The sequence below is a fragment of the Psammomys obesus genome, unplaced genomic scaffold (assembly GCF_907164565.1).
Source record: "Psammomys obesus unplaced genomic scaffold, mPsaObe1.curated_primary_1811, whole genome shotgun sequence".
NCBI classification, from domain to species: Eukaryota; Metazoa; Chordata; class Mammalia; order Rodentia; family Muridae; genus Psammomys; species Psammomys obesus.
The window spans coordinates 38,636,581-38,654,330 of NW_026587216.1; the positions used below are offsets into that span (position 1 = coordinate 38,636,581).

Below are 17,750 nucleotides of genomic sequence, written 5' to 3' on the forward strand. Positions count from 1 at the left end.
TTCTGGCCTCAGCGAACACCTACACACTTGTGGAACATACACGGGCAAAGTACTTAAACACAAAATATAAATAAATCTTTGTAAAATACAGTAATAACCAACTTTAATTAAGTGTAGTACTTTATAAAGTTTTATAGTAAACTATAAAGATTAAATTATACTTTAGGAATTCTTGAATACTGAATTTATTTTTCATGTTAATAAATAAGTTAATAAGGTTGTGTTAGGCATAATACTTAGGAGGTTTTATATGACCTTTCCATCAAAAAAAAAAAAAGCACATTTTTCTATCGCCCACTCCCTCTTAAATGTGTTTACAATGCATCTAATATAATGGGGTTAATGTTCAGGCTTGTATTATGTTTACACTCTCTCAGAAGTAATTGAAGATGTTAGACTAATGTCCATAAAAACAAAAAGACAGTAAGTATGGCATAAGCAAGACGTGGTTGGGAGGTAAAACAGCTAACTGTTCATTCAGTGTCGACATGAAAATTTTTTTTAGTTTTAGATTTTTAAATTTTTACGTGTGTAATGCTTTGCCTGCATGTATGTATGTTCGCCACATGCCTGTTTGGTACTGGAGTTACAGGTGGTTTGAGCTTCCTAATGGGTACTGGAACCATGTCCAGGTCCTCTGCAAGAACAATTGCTCTTAACTGCTGAGCCATCTCTCCAGCCCCCTATCCCTACCCCCATACATGTCAGATTTTTAAGCACAATTAATTATATCATTAAGTAAAAGCCATCTTAAAGCCACACACTTTTATCCAATAGCTCATTTTGGTAGATCAGACTGAAGCTGACAAAACAGTCCTGTCATGTTGCAGGGAGAGTAAAACCATTAGCGGTCAAGGGTATATATCTCAGGGTTAGAACATTTTCCTATCGTTTTTTGAGACCCTGTGCTCAAAGTCCCAGCTGTGTAAACAATCAAATGAGTAAATATTTCACATATGTATCGTCTTTTAACATGTGTGATTTATTTAAAGATAAGTATGTTAAAAGATAGTGATTCACAAACATGCCTATATTCTAATCGGTGGATCATCTGACTATGAGTTCCTTTTAGAAAATTAAGGCTACATGATTATGCATTTGGTAAATCCCAGTGGTATGTTGTTGGTCTTTAAAAGTGGACCCTTTATTTCTTTTTATATATTTTAGCAAAGATCTGGCTTCTGTGATGTAAGTAGAAACCAAGGTCTGGTTAGGATTTCCTTTAAGGGGTTAAGAGTTATTTGTAACATAACATTGCTGTTGTTTCAGCATTAGCTGGAAATAAGCTTACTGTAATCTATACATTTACTGTTTACTATTAATCAGCTTAATGATTTAAGGGAAGAAGGAACAAATAGTATTAAGGAAAACTTCAAAAGACTGTTCATATAGCAAAGAATTGTTTGGTCCAAAATTTCATTAGTCCTGATTGACAAGTGCTCAATTAGCAGCAACTCTTCTCACTGAACAGGAGGTTGTGTGGTAGGGTTTTCGATGTTACGAGTGCTTTGTTTCACTGATGGCTGAACGGAGTAAGACAACATCCCTTCTCTTCAGCGGGCTGCTTCTGTACAATGCTACAGTGAGGAACCTCAGTGTTACACCACGTCCTTGTGATGCTGATCCATGGATCCAGGTTGACTGTCCTCCCTCAGCTGTCCTCACCCTTGCGGTGCAGGTGCCACCAGCATCATTCCTCGGTGGTACTCTACTCTTAATGTAGTTTCTTTAGTAGTAACCTCTGATGAGCCAACTGTTTGCTCTTACAAGAATTGAGACCATCTTTCTTGAACTATGAGATTAATTTATAAAGAGGATAAAGACACCACTATGCCTAAAATTAGGTGTTACTTTTGAAGGTAAGAATTTCTTAGACTTAGCTATGGATATGAGAAAAAGAGGGATCACATATTAACATTAACACACAGATATTTGTACACATAAACATTACACACAAACATGAAAGCCTTCTCCGTTATAAACGTGTGTTTGTTAGCAAACAACTAATTTCATGCATTTATTTTCAAATGATAATTAAACTTTTCACATCGCAGATTATAATGAGAGTGCATTGCTGTTATGAGGTGGATTCTCTACAGCTTGGGGTGACTCCAGACCCTGTAGGAATGCACCTGTAAGTGTGGTAGGAGTGCCCCTCACACTGCATTTCCCTAAATGCCAGTGTAATCGAAGGACCGTTGTACTGGTTGTTTTTCTGTCAACTTGATACAAGCTGGAGTTATCTGAGAAGAGGAATCTCAATAGAGAAAACCTATCACATTGCTTGAAGGCAAATCAGTAGTCCATTTTCTTGATACTGATTGATATGGGTGGGCCTTAGGCCCACGGGGGCACTGTGCTACCCCTGGGCTTGTGGTCTTGAGTTGTATAAAAAAGCAAGCTGAGCAATCCATGGGAAAAGCCACACTCCTGTGGTTTCTGCTCCAGATCCTACTTCAAGTCCCTGCCCTGACTTCTCTGCTTGGCATCTGAAAGTATACGATGAAATGAACCCTTTCTTTCCCGAGTTGCTTTTGGTCATGGTGTTTATCACGGCAGTAGAAACCTAAGACAACCAGTTTCAACTAGGATATTCTTCTTGTTCTGTTGTCTCCTAATAATTCACCTTTGAGATGCTTTTGGTAGCTGTCGCTGGTCTCTTTAAACACAATGTCTAAGAGTTGTATGTACTTACAGTAACAATGCCGTCAGATGCAGAGGGTGTTTTCTTAAGTGCTTTCCTGTGTAGTATCCATTTTTCACAGAGGACTCAGACAGAGGCGTTGCAGGTTCCATCATTCCCTTTATACTGCCACACATCCGAGAATAGCAGTACTGATAGTTTTGCTTGGGGTCTCATGGCCAAGTATAGGAAAAACTGGATTTGCTTCCTGTTCAAGAACCGGAATTCACAGCAGTGTGTTAATGTCTGAGAGCCAGCCCACTAGGGAGAGATGTACTGAAGAAGCTAGGTATGGTGGCTCAGTAGGCTGAGGCAGGAGGTTTGCTATGTGTGTAAGGCAGAGAGGAAAACCTTGCTTTAGGGAAAACTGCCTTTTTATTTCACTCCTAGTTTTCTACACATCCTTCTCACCCCGCTGTGTATTTTGGGGCAATTTCACGTCTGTTAGCATGGCCTAGTAACACAAGTTTTGATTTGGTTTGGTTTGGTTTTCCCCCTCTGAATTGATGATTTCACTTACATGTGGCAGAAGGCACAAAAACTACTGTTTGTTTTGATCCAGGTGCCTCACACACTTTTAGACAGATGCGGAGTGTTAGATGAGTGCCTTTCCAGTGTGACTGTGTGTGCAGGTGGCCCATGGCTCCTGCTGCAGTGCTGACTCCACTTCAGTCACCAGGGGCCAGGCTGCCAGTATACCCCCATCTCCCTAACCCCTCATGATCTCCATCCCTTCCTTTTCTAGCCACTCCTAGCCAACAACATACAATTATATATCAAGTCTCAATTGTCTTCCAAGTAAAAACCCGTCCCTCCGGGCCTGGATATTTTCCTTTTTAGCTTTCAGTGAGTTCCCGTAGTCCTTTTCTTTAGTTTCGTGTCTGAATTCCTCTCCATGGGTAAGTTTTTCCGACCTTGTGATTGCCATAGCTAACAAACGAATTTCCATTCCTACCTTAAACAGCATACCCTTGACTATTCTTGTAAAATAGCTTCCTTGGCTTGGTGATAGCATCTCCTTATGTCCCTCCATACTTCTCAAGACTGAGTGGAGATGCCCTTACATACAAGTTGATACAGCCTTTTTATTAGTAAGTTCAGCTCCCGAGAGAGCGCTTTGTGAATGTTCTTCAGACCCATGGGTGTAGCCTGCTCTCACTGAGCTGGCGTCCTTTGCTGCACAAGTCCAGCCTCCAATATTTCTCCTATGTGCCCACCTATCCCTTCAGTCACTTGTTCCATTAATCTGTATTACCTTCCTTTGCTTTATTGGACCCAATTGCTTCCTATTTAGACTTCCTCCCTTCATTTTTCAGTCTGCTTCTTCTGAGATCTTACAAAAGGTGAAAAATGATCGTTATTCTCCAGTTTCTTTAAAATGTGTAGTGGTGCCCCCACAGGCTGGGCACCACATTCCATAATTTGACAGTCAAGCCCTTTGGTTGCGAGCACACCTCAATGTATTCTCTATGTTAAAGTAGGAATTAGTCATCAGTGGCATGGATTCTCTCCTCCACAAATGTGTCCTCTGCACTGGAAATGCCCTTTAAGGATATGGTTAGGTCTGGCCTCATGGGAAGTGCCCTGTGATATTTCCTGTGCCTCCCCCCTGACTGCCAGTCAATACTGGCTGTGCACATAAAGCCTGGGCTTAGGTTTTAGGCTTCCCATTCTGCTTTTGTATCACGTGTATTCTATTAACTTTTTTCCTCTACTTAATACCATTTTTCTACTCTCCATCTTCTTTCTGGTCTCATGATCTATATCCACATAGCCATATGTACACTTGTACATACATATATACAAATACACAAGCGCTTAAATCTAGATATGATAGGATACAATTTGACTTTCTGCTTCAAGTTATTTTATATAATTTACATTTGTATCCTACAGATGTTATGATGCTATTTTTCTTAATAGCTGAATAAAAATTCTGTGTGTGTGTGTGTGTGTGTGTGTGTGTGTGTGTGACATATTCTTCTGTTGGTGAACATCTAGACTGGGCCATTTTGTGGCTATTGTGAATAGTGTAGCAATAAACGTGACTATCTCTGGTAGAACTTGAGCATTCTTTGGAGGCCAGGGAGGTGGCTCTGTGATTAAGAGTACCTTCTCCACCCCACCCCCTTGGTTTTTTGAGACAGGGTTTTTTGTGTAGCCGTGGACATTCTGGAACTCTCTCTGTAGATCAGGCTGGCCTTAAACTCAGAGATTCACCTGCTTCTGCCACCTGAGTTCTGGGTGCACCACTGCTGCCAGGCTTTATGAGCACTTTTTGCTCATACAGCGCTCTTAGGCTCCTTTCCAGTATCTACATGGTGGTTCATATGATCTTTAACTCTAGTTAGAGGATATCTGATATGCTTATCTGATGCTCCTGGGCACCAGGCGTGCAAATGGTGCACATAAATACATGTGCAAAACATTCCTACAAGGAAGTAAATAAATGTAGGCATTTGTGAAAATGCCCTGGAGTCCTTTGACTGGGTCATATGGTAGTTTGGTTTTGCTTGTTGAGAAGCATCTAGTAATAGTTTCCATAGTAGCTGTTCCAGTTTCCATTCCCACTAGCAGGGTATAAGAGTCCTCTTTCCTTACATACTCACCAGTATTTGTTGTCTTTGGTTTTCTTGGTATTAGGCATTTTAACTGGGGTTGGGAGTCTCAAAATAGTTTTCATTTTCCTTCTTTTTTTTCATCCTCCTCCTCTCTTTTTCCTCCTCCTTGTCTTCCATTTCTTTTCCTTTTTTCTTCTTTCTCTCCCAAAACAGGGTTTCTCTACAGGGTTTCTTCTAGCCCTGGCTGTCCTGGAACTCACTCTGGAATTCAGAAATTCCTTGCATCTGCCTCATAAGTGCCGGGATTAAAGGCTGTGCCACCACCACCGTTTTCTTCTTAGCCTTTTAACAAATTGTTAGTTCTTTTTCTCCCTGTATTCTTTTCACATAGAAGATTAGAAATCTGTGTGAAACCAGAAACAACAAAAACAACAAACGTCTAAAAACACAAAAATCCTTAGAGTTCTGGGAAGGGATGCTTTCTCTAGTTTACCACAATCTCATTTGAACTTCATGACACACATCTAGTAAAATTACAGCAGATGATAGTGAGTATGTATAGAAAACACATTATTGGTTGGAACATAGGGTAGGTAGTGTAGCCATTGTAGAACAGAAAGTATGGGAGGTCTTCAGAAAACTTAAGCAAAACTCCCATATCATCTGGCAGTTGATCCTACTACTGATCTATATCCAAAGGAAATTAAATTTATATGTCAAGGAGACCTCTGAACTCCCTTGCTTATTTTTACACTGTTCGTGTCTTCATGAAGCTATCACATCACATGCTGGCTTTAAAACCAGCCCAGAGGAGGAAGGAAAAGGAGATTGACATAATTAACCATGCTATATACTATTATGTACAAGCAGGCCAAGACATCATGTGAGGTGTGTGCAAGTTTTATAGTTTTATGGATTCATTTAAATTAATGTAAAAGTTATAAATTGCAAATACTTTTGAAATGTAGTGTAATAGAAGTTTTATGTGACATAAAAATATATTAATTACTTAAAATACCTCAACCCTTGTCTCACTCCATGCAATACTTGTAGCTAATGTTCTCTTTGATGTTTTGGTTTATTTGATGAAGGTATTTTAATTGTCTGACGAGCACTGATCACATTCATTTACTGTGCAGTATCTGCAGGGCTTGCTGACTTCAGCGCCCTTTCTCCTGTGAGCATTTCATCTCGAGTCACACAGGAGTCAGAGATGGTGCTGAGGTTTGAGCCAGAAGAGCCTGGTTCCCCTGTACCTCGGTGCTGGTTCAGAGGTACAGCTGCACCCCCACCCACACGCTTTCTTGAAAGGAATCTAATTTTTATAGATAGCGTTTTAATTCCTCTCAGGAAGCAATGTAAGCTATATAAAATACTTAGTGTAGTGACTTACCTCTGGTAAGCGCTTTATAAATTATTGATTATCTTAGCACAGGCAAATTGATACATGTACTTGTTTTCAGCATTTGAGAAGAGAATTAAAAACGGGTTTTTTTTTTGTTATAACATGTTTCCCAGCTCAAAGAGAACACTACAAAGTCATTTGTGTTGCAGAGACTTTGTTCTCTTAACATTTGTTTAAGGTATTTAAGTAAAATTGTTGAGGATACTTGAAGAGTTACTTTGAAGTTAGACTTAACAGATGTCATAATTTCTGTCTTGCCACCAGGTGGCAGTATGATACATAAGGAAATGAATGTTAGTCTGCTGCGGACAGACTTCTTTCCAGTGTCTGAATGTCAAGACTGTAAAGCTGTAATGAGAAGCGGGCTGCGTCACTCCTGCGTCTCTTCAGCAAGCACTCGCAGTGTTCCGTATGTTGAGTGTTAGGACCCACTGCACCAACACTCATCTTTTGTCAGTTAAGGCAGAAAGCCCTTTTCTCTGTCTTGGCCTAAAATATGAGCCCTTGTATTTAGAGTCTTCCAACCAACTAGTTTTCATTCAGCAACAGTGGAAACTGTGTTTTCTCGTGTTTCTATCTGTACCCGGCGCTTACTGAGTGCCCTTGTCAGCGATGCTTGAAATACTCCTCAGCATGCATGTTACCTGAGCTGGTTCTTGAGCTATACCACATTTGTAGTGGGTCTGGTGGTAGTGGTTGTTTGGCTGGTGCACCCACAGCCCTGCATCTGTTCTGTTTTCTGGTTATATATATTTAACTTGAGCTGTCTGCACAAGTCCTTGAAATTCTGCCTTGTACTAATACTATTCAAATAATTCTTGCCAAGGGCTGAAAGATTAGTGCCTGAAGTAGAAGGCAAGAAAATTAATAACTAATGAAGACAATGAATGTAAAGGACTGAACAAAGCAATTAATTAAAGGATGGTAAAGGGGGAAGGCTTGTGACAAAATGAAGACTGACATGGGAGAACAGTGCACGGGAGCATGGCGTTACCAGACTCTCTGGCTACAAGGAAGTTGTCTATGGTTCATACACATGCCCAGACATTGTTTTACAGTACTTAGATGAACTAATTTGACAGCATTTTCTCAATAAATTTTTGCCCTGTGCTAATAGCTGTTAAGTTTGCCTTGTTGTTTGCCCACTTCCCCCTTATTAAAACCTTAAAAGAATTTCCCCTCAAAGAGATCTGCATAAACGAAAACCAACATTTCAGCCAGGCGCTGTGGCATATGCATGTAATCAGAACAGGGGGGTTGGTCATGCTAAGGCAAGGGAATCACAAGTGTGAGGCCAGCTGGGGCTGCATGGTAAGACCGTGTCTCACAAAACAAGACCAAAACTCTATCAGCTACTTTACGGGTTACTAGGAAAAAATACCTGACAAAAGCAGTTTAAGGATCCAGGTTAGGAGGCACACACCTGGATCCCAGTACTCTGGCAGGCAGGGGCAGGTCTATCTTTGTGAGTTTGAGGCCACCTCATCTTCAAAGTGAGTCCAGGACAGTCAAGGCTACACAGAGAAAAAGTGGGGGGGAGGAAGGGCTTATTTGGGCTCACAGTTTGAGAGTGCATCAGAGTAAGGGTGTTAAATGACAGCAGCTTGAGGCAGATGCCACATTATGTCCACAGTGAAGAGGCAGAAAGAAATGTGGTGTTCATGGAGACTCAAACCTGGGCTACATGTTATGTATGTTCTTTTCTCCTATTCAGTGTACAACAGCTGTCCGTAAAACAGTGCTGCCCCGTTGGTGGTGGGTCTCCCTACCTCAGCTAGCCTGATCCAGATAACCTCTCACCGGCACGCCAAGAGCCTAGATTATCCTACGTTTCCCTTTGCAGGCATGCCCAGAGTCTAACCGAATCTGCGTTGTTCCTCATTGGCCTGCCCAGAGGCTTGTCTCTTAGGTGATCCTAAATCTTGTCAGGTTGACAGTATGAACCATGACTTAAAAAATATCTATGAAGACTGATAAGAAATGAAGAGTGAAATTAGCATGTTTTAAAGATTTTATTTTTTCTTATTTTATGTGTCTATGTGTTTTGCATTTGTATGTGTATGTTCACCGCGTGTGTGCCTGATACCTGGAGAGATCAGAAGAACATGTCAGATCCCCTGGAATTAGCAGTTCTAGACGGTTGTAAGCTGCTATGTGGATACTGGGAATTGAACCTGGGTTCTCTGCAAGGCCACCAAATGCTCTTGACCACTGAGACATCTCCATTGAAATTACTGTTTTTAATCCCGGCCAGTTTACTATTGCATCCTTGTGTATTTCTCATTAGTGAAATGTTTAAATCTTTGAAAGGAGAGATTTTATCTGTGATCCCAATACTAACTGACAGGTTTGTTTGACCAGGCTGGGAGTGGTATTGCATGCCTTTAATCCCAGCAGTCAGGAAGGTAGAGGCAGGTGGGTCTCTGAGTTCAAGGCCAGCCTGGTCTACAGCAGTCCAGGACAGCAAAGACTACCCAGTGAAACCAAAACAAACAAACAAAAACAGGTTTGTTTGACTACTAAAGAGCCTTAATAGGGCTTAATATTCATTGTATTTAGAGAATCTTCCATTTTATCCAGTAGCTATACAGTTAAAAATGGGTGTGCTGGTGTCTGCATTTGGCATGCTGGATTTCACCTTCTAAGAAATCATTAAAATCACTCATTAGTTTCCTAATAATAGATAGTAAATGTTAATCTTTGAAGTATTTAAAACAATGCATTTATATAGTATTTTCTATATTAAACTCAGAAAAGTAGAAAACATTTAATGTCTTCAGTTTTTAATCAGAGACTTACAGAATAGGGGTGCCATTATTCAAAGACTACTCCGTTGAGAGTCTGAATTATAATGAAAAATCTATAACCATTTATATATTTCAATTCAAAGAAAATTAATTTCATGCCTTCCAGATATAAAATCCATCTCAACTGTATTTTAACCATGCTTTTTAAAGTGCGTGATGATGTGGTAAACACAGTTTAGGGAATAAAGTTAGTATAGTAAGTTGGGAAATTTTACAGAGCACAGCTTTCTTTTTTGTTTCTGAAGGCGGCTTTATTTGACATTCAGTAGATTAATTCTCATCCACAGTTTTGAAGGTGCTAACAGGCACATAAGTTACCAATGTGTAGGGCTTGTTTGGTGACTCCTCGTCTTCATTACATTTTCTGGATGAATGTACTCAGATGCGGTGGGAAACATTCCTTATTCCTTTGGTCCAGACAGCTTTATGGAGCCTGGTGTCTGTGTGCACATCAGGAGTCCCCATCTCCTTCCTGCAAACTTCCGAATTTCTTTGAGTGGCCGAGGAGCACACTTCTCGAAGCCCACTCCATGGATGTGCTGGTGAATGTTGATGCCATATTCAACCTCATTGGTAGCAGAACGGCCCTTCTTCTGACCACTCCTCCGAAAGGACCAGTGTAGCTTTCTAATAACAGCTTTTAAATGATTTCTCAACAAGTTGGCAAAACTGTTTAAACTGGATGAGTCTTTCTATACTAGGTTAGGGTTAGAGCTGTTTATTTCTCTGACATTACAACACTGTGGGGCCTTGTGGTTCTGTCTAGCAGTGTTAGCATTCTCACGTTTGGTGCCCTACGCACATGGGGCCTTATAGCCCATCTAGTGATGTTGGCATGCACACACATGGTGGACCAGGAGGAAGTTGCAGCCTCACAAAGACTGTGTCTTTTGATTCAGTTAGCCAAGTTTCTGAAGCCATTATTGCAATTGACTTGTTATTAGTAATAAAATTAAGTTTTTACTTATTTATAGGGATAACTTTAGTTTTCAAGAGTGTGAATCAGTTTTTAGCTGACTGAAAGCAAATTTGCCCTTCACTTTAACACCAGCACACATATGAAAAGCATGCTTGCATCCAGAGTGAGTTGTGAATCATCAGTGATTAATTTTTCTCATTATTTTGCAGCAGATTCTCATGACCCTCTGTGATGAATCGATTGGCCACTTAGAATTTATGCATATTCATACCTCTGTGTTCCTGCCACAGTTGGTCAGATCTCCTTTGCTGACTGGGGTGTACTTGGTACAGTAATTGAGCTGCCGTAGATTGATTACTCTGGGGAGCTGTCAGGCCTCTAAAGGTGAAAAACCTATCAGTTCTGCTAATTGGGAAACAACAGCTATAATAGCAACTTCAGCAGTCAAATGTTTTCCATATTGAAAAGAGGGGGTTATGATTTCTTCCTCTCTGTGAGTACTTACTTCCTAGAATTTCCATCAGGTCTGTACTGGCGGTACAGGAGAAGACCTCTTAGGAATGTTCATAAAATACCACCTGAAGAAGCCTTTCCTCACAATACTGATGTGTACCCTCTTTTTCTCAAGTCTGATAGTTTAGACGCTTTCAGAGCTTGTATATACTCTGTAGCACTGCTAATATTCACATAAAATACCTCACATAGTCTGCATAAAATAGGGTACTTGTGAGTAATTTACAGACTTAATCTGGTGAATATTTTCACACACACATATATGCACATTAATTTTCTGCTGGTGTAGTAGTTCACTGTGTAGGAATGGGCAAAATTATCCAACATAAGCAGTGTCCCTTTCTCATCTGAATCCTGATTCTTTTACTCTAAGATTATTGAGAGTGTGTGTGAGAGAGAGAACATACACGTGAGTGTGTGAGCACACCACAATTTCGGCCACTGTGCTGCCATTAGCTTCTAGTTGACCCTCCCACCCCTTCGGTCTCACTGTAGGAATGCTGGGATTGCTGGTTTTTGAAGTTAGTTTCCAGGATTGAACTTGGGTCCTTAGGCTTTGCTGACACACTTTGACCTGCTGAACCATCTCCTGGTCTAACTCAGATTCTAATCTGTCACTCAGGTGCATGGTAAGTGTGTGGAGCAGTGCCCTCTAAAATCAGCTAGTGCAGACATGCTGGCATGTGTGAAGTGCCTAGTTGACAGGACTCTTCTGCACACTTTTCACTAGGCTTGCATCCAGAGTGAGTGGGGAGTCATCAGTGACTAATTTTTCTCATTATTTTGCAGCAGATTCTCATGACCCTCTGTGATGAATCGATTGGCCACTTAGAATTTATGCATTCTTCCCCCTCTTTGGCCATATTTACATTGGAGATAGAATTCACTTACCATAAAACCCACTCTTTTCAAGTGTACATTTAGATAAACTTCTGTTATTTATAGAGTCATACAACTGTTATCACACTCAAATAATTCAAGAACATTTCCATCACCTCACAAAGAAATCCCTAGTTGCTCTCATTTCCTTCTTCTGTCGGTAGCCAATAATATATTTTCTGTCTATGAATGGACTGTTCTGACATTAGTGTTGAATTATATGTGTCTTACTTGTTTTATGCATCGTGTTTTCAAGGGTCATCCACATTGTAGCTCAAACCTTCATCTTTTAAATGGCTGAATGTTACATCAGTAGCCCACATTTTAGTTTTCACTCACTAGTGGGTTCATGTTGTTTTGCATTTCGGCTGTAATGAGCAAGCAATGCTAAGATGCAAATGAGGTTTGGCATGTGTCCTTTCTTCCCTTAGAGGAAAATCGTTCAATCTTCAGGGAGGATGCGGTCAGGTACACCTCGTCCTTTATCACCTGTTCTCAACCTGTGGGTCTCGACCCCATTGGGGTTCACATATCAGATATCCTGCATATAAGATATTTACATCACAAGTCATAAGAGTAGCAAAATTACAGTTGTGATGAAGCAACAAAATAATTTTATTGTTAGAGGTCACCACAACATGAAGAACTGTAATGAAGGGTCACAGCATTAGGAAGGTTGAGAACCACCGCCTTAGATACTTTATCACTCAAGAGTTTAACATTCTACTTCTATTTATTAGATGTATTCATGATGAAAAGTTGGATTTTATCAAATGCTTTTTATGCATCTATTGAGATGATCAGGGTTTTGTCATTAATTCACACAAAAAAAGTTGATTTTCATCTACCAAATGTTATAATATTCTTGAGAATATTTTTTATGTAGGGTGTGTGTGGTGTGGTGTGGTGTGTACGCAGACACAGTCATGCTTGTCGCGTGTATGGAGATCAGAGGACACTTTCAGGAGTCTATTCTCTCCTTCTGGGACTCAAACTCGGACCATAAAGATTTTTTTGCCTTGTGTTTTTTTTTTTTTTTCTTTTTGGCTTTTCAAGACAGGGTTTCTCTGTTCAGCTCTGGCTGTCCTGAAACTAGCTCTGTAGAGTAGGCTGGCCTCGAATTCAGGATCTGCCTGCCTCTGTCTCCCAAGTGCTAGGACTAAAGGTGTGTGCCACCATGCCTAGCTGACCATCAAGTTTTTATGGCAAGTACTTGTTACCCTCTGAGCCAGCTCTAACCCTCAAGAGTTGTTTTTCATCATCATCATCATGGTTAGGGGATGTTGCCGACAGAGTCCAGAGGGGGGCTTCAGATCCCTGGAGCTGGAGTTACAGGTGGTAACTGGGTGCTGGGTTACGGGTGCTGGGGATCAAACTCAAATCCTTTGGAAGAGCAGCAAACTCTCCGAACTGTTGAGCTGCCTCTCCAGTCCCATAGAACTTGTACATAATGGTCTTTTACTGTTGATTTTGAATACAAACCAATCTTTCTGCTTTATATTTCAGGCATTTATTAACACAGCAAAAGAAATTTATGAAAAAATCCAAGAAGGGGTCTTTGACATTAATAATGAGGTATGTGTGTGCAAATATGTTCACCAAGCACTAATTTTAAATTGACTTTTAGTTAGTATTTGGAGTCTTGATTTTTTTTCTCTTTATTTTATTTTATTAATTACACTTTATTCACTTTGTATCCCCCCATAAACCCTTCCCTCCTCCCCTCCCAGTCCCGCCCTCCCTCTCCCTTCTTCATGCATGTCCCTCCACTGATAGGGGAGGTCCTCCTCTCCTTCCTTCTGATCTTAGTCTATCAGATCTCATCAGGAGTGGCTGCATTGTCATCTTCTGTGGCCTGGTAAGGCTGCTCCCCCCTCAGGGGGAGGTGATCAACGAGCAGGCCAATCGGATTATGTCAGAGGCAGTCCCTCTTCCCATTACTAGGTAACCCACTTGGACACTAAAATGCCATGGGCTACATCTCTGCAGGGGTTGGAGTCATGATTTTGTTATTTATTTACATATTTATTTGTAAAATGGGGCAGGCGCTCATCCATTGCCACATTAGTTAGCAGTCATCTAACTGAAAACCTGCTGCAGGTAGCACAGTAGGTAGGTGGCTGTGTTAACCTGGGGTGGTGGAGTACAGAAGGTAGGTGGCTGCGTTACCTGGGTTGTGGAGTACAGTAGGGAGGTTCTTATGTTTCCTGGTGAGTGCAGTTCAGTAGTTAGTGTTCATGTTCTAGTAGAGGGTCCCTTTATGAAGTTGGGTTAAATAAATGGCCCTATCTGTTCATTTGCAAACAATGAAAAATAATGTAAATTCCCTCAGCTGCAAAGAGAGCCCATTTACCCGCATGTGCTTATTCTTTGGGGATAGTATCCTAATGTGTGTGTAATGTGTGTCCTGTGAACTCATGTAACATGCTCTTCTGGTACGAGAGAAGGCAATTTCCACTTTGGAAATGACTCTCTCTCATTAGAGCAAAACACATCTTTCAGGAGACCAAATAAATGGATATATTTAACAGTTGGCATGGCTTTCCTTAATGTTATTTAGCACCCAATTTGACCAACATGATTAGGATAAAGTGTGACACTTAGATGATTGAGAATGTCCACTAGCTGTCACGTTGACCTAAATTCCCCTCTGTGTTCATCCTTGTTTCGGAATGTTTATGTGGATACAGCGTGTTATTTGTGTTCACATAAGCATTTCTGTTACTTTGTATTAAAAACGTCTAAGAGATGCTGTTGGACTGTATGTAGATAAAGCTCTCAGCAGCTTGCCTTGGGTTTCCAAAAAGTACTTGATTTTTTTTTTTATTTCGAATAGCACAGCCTTAAATCTTATCTTTAGACTTACATGGCAATACTTCTTGAGTTATTTAAAGGTGACACCATTCAGAGACTAATGCCCTATAAATTGAACAGTAATTGGGCCTCTGTTTAAAGGGCATGTGTGCTGTTTCTGTCTGGTTTCAGATAGTAGCTGACTGCTTTGCTGTGCCTTGTATAGCTTTGATTGTAATGTGCTGTCGGGAGCCAACAGGCCATGCTATTTATTTGGCCTAATGCCAAGGCTGACTCCTTGATTCCTCAAGAAGTTGCTACCAGCCCAGAGGGGGCAGAACCAATGAGCCATAGGGCATGCTTTTTATTAAAGAGGAGTCAAAAGAGCGAAAAGAAACCACATCAGCCGCTGTCAATACTGAGCCGGTGCCAGAAGCCCCAAGGCTACTACTGTTGCAGAGTCACTGCCAAGCGCCATAAATCTGAGATTTACTGTGACGCAAAGTTTCCTTAAGAGCTTAATTTCTGGAGCTACTGTATTACTTTTCTCAAAGTGTTGTATTTTTAGGTAAAATCCACTTGAGGGAGTGTGGGTTAAGACACAAGTGTGAGTTTGACGAATGAAAGAACCACTCTGTGTGTGGGTTCTTGGCAACCTGCCATGTCTTTGGGGATCATAGAAATTATTGATGACACAGAACACTCATGTCCCCTCAGCCTGCACAGCTGATTCAACATGGAACAGAAATGCTGTCTAGAGGAAAGAATTTACGTCATGTTAGAGCAGCGAGGGCTTTGGATATTTTTATCCTTTAATAATGGTTCCATGTACTAATTGTTACAAGTAATGTCTTCATTATGAAACTCTCACAACCAGCATTTTCTGATTTCTGCTGACCAATTCCATAACAAACTTCTTTCAAGAACATTTCCTCAGTGTTTTTAGAAGAAGAAACTACCTGGTTTCAAAAAATCTACTTAAAATATTTTTTAGAGCTGTTTGGCAAAATTAACTCACTAAGAACTGGGCAAAATTTTTTAAAAAATCTACTTAGTCTACTGGGTGGGTCCTCTTTTATTTACATTCCTGTTCTCTTACTTCAGGCAAATGGCATTAAAATTGGCCCTCAGCATGCTGCTACCAATGCAACGCACGCAGGCAACCAAGGAGGACAGCAAGCAGGGGGAGGCTGCTGCTGAGTCTGTTGTCACCGGCTAGCCGCCCAGTGGAGCCACGCACTCTGTCACCCTCTTTCCTCATGTCAGCTGAGACATGAAACTCTTGAAATGGCTTTATGTCACAGGAGACTTTAATCCTTCAGATTCTTGTATAACTTTGAATAAATGGTTAATGTTCACTTAAAAAGACAGATTTTGGAGATTGTATTCATATCAATTTGCATTTGATTTCTAGGTCAATTGATGTGATTATTTTTGTTAAATGTTGTCTTGTGCCCTTAACTACGAGCTGAATTGTATTAAACACTACAAAGTCCTGGTGAGTATTTTAAATCAATTTGTGTAGTTAGGTTTCCCAATACCTGTGGTTACCTAATGTTTAATATTATAGGACTGTCCTCAAAAGGTTTGTCAATTTTCAAGGATGTAAGGAAAAACAGAAGAACTCTTTGAATTCTGTATTTATCATTTGCTTTCTGTATATATAGTTTAACAACCTGCTTGGGTGTGATTCGCCAGGCGTGAACATTTGCATTTGAAGCATTTGCATACATTCTATACTGTTCGGAGCTTGAAGCTACAGAAGCGTTGTTAGGAATTGCTTGGACACTGACTCTTAAGCTTTTTGACATCGTTAATGAGCATGTTCATCTTTTCTTGTCACTAGTCCAAGAAAAATATGCGTACTGTGTATCACTAAAGGCTGTGTCTGTGTTAACCTGTTTTAATGCCAAAAGTTTGCTCTTTGTCCACAACTTCTTGAGACCGCTTCACAGAAGGATTTGTTCGCCTTAATGGATGCTGTTGGGTGAAAACACAGTGTAATGGGTGGGAAGGGCAGAAGCAGAAACCCCAACACTAAGCGACTCTGAGAGTGAGCACCACACCGAGAGGGCACGCCATGCCACCTTAACCTTCCCTTAGACACAATAATGTTCCCTTTTATTCACACAATTTCTAAGTATATTTTCATGCAGGACAGTTTGTCGACCTTGATGTACAGTGACTGTGTAAAATTTTTCTTTCAGTGGCAACCTATCTATAATCTTTAAAATATGGTAAGCTTACTGTCTGTTTTGAGGGGGATATGAAAATAAACCTACCAGATGAAAAATCCTGTTAAAAGTAGAAAAGCTTTAGTCGTTTACTCACTGTGGTGGTTTTATCCTTTCTTTTTCTCCCTTGGTCTAGAATGAAATTGTTACAGCAGTGCAAAAATAAAATCCTATGTATAAAAGTGTCCTTTTTATGATGAGCACATTTTAAATATATTTTGTAGTCTATTAATGTCTATTTACATGTGTTCCAGCATGTTTTCCTAAAGGGTCAGAATGCTTAGCTTGTCTTGTGACAGGTGGAAGGACTCACTAGTGGAATCCTTGCTGTTCACCTTGTACAAAAGAACACGTGTGCCTGGAGAACTTAAGCCTGAGTCAGACCCTGCCCCTTCCTGTTAGCCTCTCCTGGAGATCCATCAGCTCTGTCACAGCTTTGTTATTACTCTGCAGGGACAAAGAAAAGGAAGCCGTTGACACTCAGAAGCTGGGATCAGGTGGACCGGGCTCCGCAGTGGAGAAGCCACAACACTCCAGAGGCTCAGCATGTGTATGATATGCAGTCGAACAGGGAAGCGGAGTTACCGCAGACAGCTGAGCAAGGCGACAGGTTTAGCTCATCTTGGCAGGAGCAGCATGTAGGGCAGTCTGAGGCCACAAATATTCAATATTAGAAAGCTATGGTGGACGTTTTTGCGCACATCATCAACAGTCACACTTGGATCCAAGGAAGGATATGCAGTCTTGGGTGATCTGGGATTCCTTAACAGTCCTGCTATGTCACTCAGGGCATCATTCATTCAGGGTCCCTCCACTCCCCATACTTCTTGCAGTATGTAGGATGTCAGCTCACAAAAGTGTGAATGAAAACATTCACTGCCACCATCCCTGCACAAAAAGAAATCTCCTTTCCCAAATTCAAGTATTGCTGAACCAAAAGACCTCTTAGTGGAGCT

At 40.7% G+C, this 17,750-nt stretch overlaps 1 protein-coding gene across 1 annotated transcript in view; it reads left to right on the forward strand.

The window, feature by feature from the left end:
* The window catches only part of Rab2a (RAB2A, member RAS oncogene family), a 64,080-nt gene extending 47,101 nt beyond the window's left edge, over positions 1-16,979 (forward strand). The window contains exons 7-8 of the mRNA XM_055603530.1: positions 13,274-13,342; positions 15,665-16,979. Coding sequence (XP_055459505.1) covers positions 13,274-13,342; positions 15,665-15,760 — 165 coding nt within the window. The 3' untranslated portion in view covers positions 15,761-16,979. The remainder of the gene's footprint in view (positions 1-13,273; positions 13,343-15,664) is intronic.
* The last annotated feature ends 771 nt before the right edge of the window (positions 16,980-17,750 follow it).